Source organism: Rhagoletis pomonella, unplaced genomic scaffold, assembly GCF_013731165.1.
Source record: "Rhagoletis pomonella isolate Grant_MI unplaced genomic scaffold, Rhpom_1.0 Rhpom_scaffold_06501, whole genome shotgun sequence".
Lineage (NCBI taxonomy): Eukaryota > Metazoa > Arthropoda > Insecta > Diptera > Tephritidae > Rhagoletis > Rhagoletis pomonella.
The window spans coordinates 1-3,537 of NW_023465033.1; the positions used below are offsets into that span (position 1 = coordinate 1).

The following is a 3,537-nucleotide window of genomic DNA, read 5'->3' on the forward strand; positions in this document are numbered from 1 at the left end:
TTTTTCGTCACAGTTAGTATCGAAGGCAGACCTGTACAATTTGAAATCGATACCGGGTCTGGCTATACATTTTTACCCAGAGACATATTTGCGAATCTAAACATTAATGTTCCGCTATTGTCATCAAACATGGCATTTCGATCATACACAAAAAACGTTTTCGTTCCCGATGGGAAAATTTTGGTACAAGGAGAGCATAAAGGTAATGCGATAACAGATGAAATATATATCGTGCCAGAAGAGTATACAGCGCTCCTAGGGCGTAATTGGATTAGGAAGCTCAACATAAATTTGAACGAAATCAACTCTGTACATATAACAAATCCTTCAAGCGATATAGATATTATCAAATTATTGAGCGACCAATTTAAATCAATCTTTGAAAGCAAAGTTGGTTGCGTCAAACAATACACAGTGTCGCTTAAGTTAAGGGATGGGGCAAAGCCTATTTTTAATCGTGACCGTGAGGTTCCATATGCCTTAATTCAGAAAGTTAATCAAGAGCTTGACGAGTTAGAAACGGCGGGAATAATTTCATAAACTGAGATTAGCGATTGGGGATACCCCTTGGTAGTTATACCAAAGGTGGGCGGAGGTGTACGCTTATGTGTCGACTATAAAGTAGGAGTATATGAACGTCTAGTGGACGCACATAGTCCGATAAGGAAAACAGAAGACATATTCAATTGCTTACGTGATTCAATGTATTTTTGGAGGCTAGACCTATACAAAGCTTATTTACATATACCAGTCGATGAAGATTCGAGCATAGTACAAACGATATCTACACACCGCGGCACATACAAGGTGAATCGTTTATCCTTCGGTATTAAGACGGCACCATCCGAGTTCAACCGAATACTTAATCAAATACTCCACGACGTCCCAAAAACAGAAGCATACTTCGACGACATTATAGTTCACGGGGCAACAAAACTAGAATGTAGAGAAAACTTATACAAGTGTCTACATCAACTACAGAGTTTTGACCTTCACCTTAACAAAGACAAATGTACTTTTTTTCAAGAAGAAATTAGTTTCTGGGGCACACAATCAAGCATAATCAAATTTCAAAATCAAAAAACAAAATAGCAGCAATCGTAGATTTACCTAAGCCAAAGTCGGTTGATGACGTCAGACGATTTCTTGGAATGGTTACTTACTACGCGCGTTTTATTCCAAACTGTTCAACAATCACATCTCCACTGCGTAGTCAAACCAAGAAGGGTGTAAAATTCAATTGGTCGAGACAATGCGATAAAGCGTTCGATATTATCAACAAGGAAATAGCAAGCGATCGTGTACTCGTACCGTACAATCCAGCGCATCAGCTCCAATTAGCGTGCGATGCCAGTCCAACTGGAGTCGCAGGGGTATTATCTCATATAATAGACGGTCAGGAACGACCAATTTCGTTCGCTTCTAGATCTCTTACAAAATCCGAGCAAAATTACTCACAAATTGACCGAGAAGCATTAGCAATCGTATTCTCAGTCGATCATTTTTATCAATATTTGTTTGGAAGGCAATTTATCTTGTTACAGATAATCAACCATTAGTACGAATTTTCAATCAAAATGCGAAACTACCACAAATGAGTTTTTCGCGCCTTCAAAGGTATGCAGTTTTTCTTTCCGGTTTTGACTATCGAGTCGTTTACAAACGAGGGATAGATAACGCTAACGCCGACTGCCTGTCTCGAGCTCCAGTATGTTCGCCACATCTAGCGGACACCATTATCAACAATGAAATCAACCAAATCTGTGAATCGACTATACAACAAATTTCAACGCTAAAACTAAATCATAATACTCTCAAATTAGAAACTGAAAAAGATAGCGAACTCTCCGCACTATTGCAAAATCTCAAAAACAAGCGGATAGAAAATACAATGTTTACAATCAACAATGGTATCATATTTAGGGGTCAACGCGTCGTAATACCTGCAATCTTACAACAATTGGTACTAAAAGAGCTTCACCTTACACACATGGGTATTTCAAAAATGAAACAACTAGCTCGCAGGTACGTGTATTGGAAATCAATTGATAAGGACATCAAACAACTAGTCAAAGAATGTGTCGCATGTTCAACGGTTAGGGCCTGCCCTCCAAAAGTCAAATTACACACATGGGAGGAACCAGAACAAAACTGGCAGAGGATCCACATCGATTATGCAGGGCCTTTTCAAAGATATCATTATTTGGTCGTGATAGACGCAAAGTCTAAATGGGCTGAAATTGGACTGACAAATATAGCACCAACATCCAGTATAACAATTGAAATGCTAAGTGACGTATATGCAAGACATGGGTATCCGGATGTAATTGTATCCGACAACGCCACAATATTCACTAGCGACGAATTCAAGCTGTTTTGCTCAAGTCATGGCGTCTTCCAAAAGTTCATTGCACCAGGCCATCCAGCTACGAACGGGCTAGCCGAACGCAATATTCAAACGTTGAAACAACGTCTTAAATGTATGACAGACGACCCTCGTCCTATGCGAAAAAAGTTAAGAGAAATACTTTTCCGCTACAGGTCAACGCCATTGAAGTGTGGAAATACTCCAGCAGAACTGTATCTGGGAAGACAGATACGAATTCAACTTGACACACTCAAACCACCTAAAGTGGATAGCCAACGTACCGTTCAAAGACATGACGTTCGTCAATTAAAGGAGGGAGAGAGAGTACAAACCCGTTATTACATCAACAATAAAAAGTCATGGAAATTCGGTACAATCATCAAAAAGTTGGGTCACCTTCATTACATGATCAAATTAGACGATGGATATATTCTCAAGCGCCACATAAATCAATTGCGCGCAACAAGAGTTCCATCACATACTCCAACAGCGAGTTCGACTAACACGTCATCACAAGATTGTGAACCATATAGTTGTTCCCCAAATTTTCAGGACCTCGTACAGGTTCCAACGAATACAGAGAATCGTCCAAGGTCATCTGACAGCGAAGGACACAACACTCCGGTAACAACAACACCCCGGAGATCCGAACGGCAGCGTCGGGCACCAGCATACTTGAATGACTACCGACGTAATACTTAAGCAGGGGAGAACTATTGTAACTTTACATGTCATATGGCAACTCTGTATATATGTATATGTATATTGATACTTGGCAGCACAGTTAAATATATCGAGCTGTCATTATTCATTTCTTTTTATAATGATTCATTCTGTAGAATCATCGTTCATACAACTTAAATTAAATGAAATATAATTATCTGAATAGAACAACCTGTGTAACACTTCTTCCAATTAAACCACAACACCATGTATTTTTTTAAACAAACCTTCTTGCAGAGGACTTATTTAATTTGCAAAAGCCGAAAGAAAACATTCGCTTAGTAAATGAATTCAAAATGTGTATGGCTCACTTCATTTCAAACGTTTTTTCTTTTGTTTTGAATAATTATAAAAATTAAATTGAGCGAAAACAAAGGCAAATAAAAGTAAAAGAATTAAGATTGAACTGCGTCAAAATAAAGGAGCACGAATTTCGATGTGAAGCA

At 38.7% G+C, this 3,537-nt stretch overlaps 1 protein-coding gene across 1 annotated transcript; it reads left to right on the forward strand.

Moving 5' to 3' along the window:
* Window positions 1-2,284: 2,284 nt before the first annotated feature.
* Window positions 2,285-3,070, forward strand: LOC118755534 (uncharacterized protein K02A2.6-like). Its single transcript, XM_036490367.1, has one exon. The coding sequence runs from the start codon at window positions 2,285-2,287 to the stop codon at window positions 3,068-3,070; it is 786 nt and encodes a 261-aa protein (XP_036346260.1).
* The last annotated feature ends 467 nt before the right edge of the window (window positions 3,071-3,537 follow it).

Bases quoted from the DNA above. Each gene is read 5' to 3' on its own strand.
- LOC118755534 (XM_036490367.1), top strand. From the start codon at position 2,285: ATGCTAAGTGACGTATATGCAAGACATGGGTATCCGGATGTAATTGTA.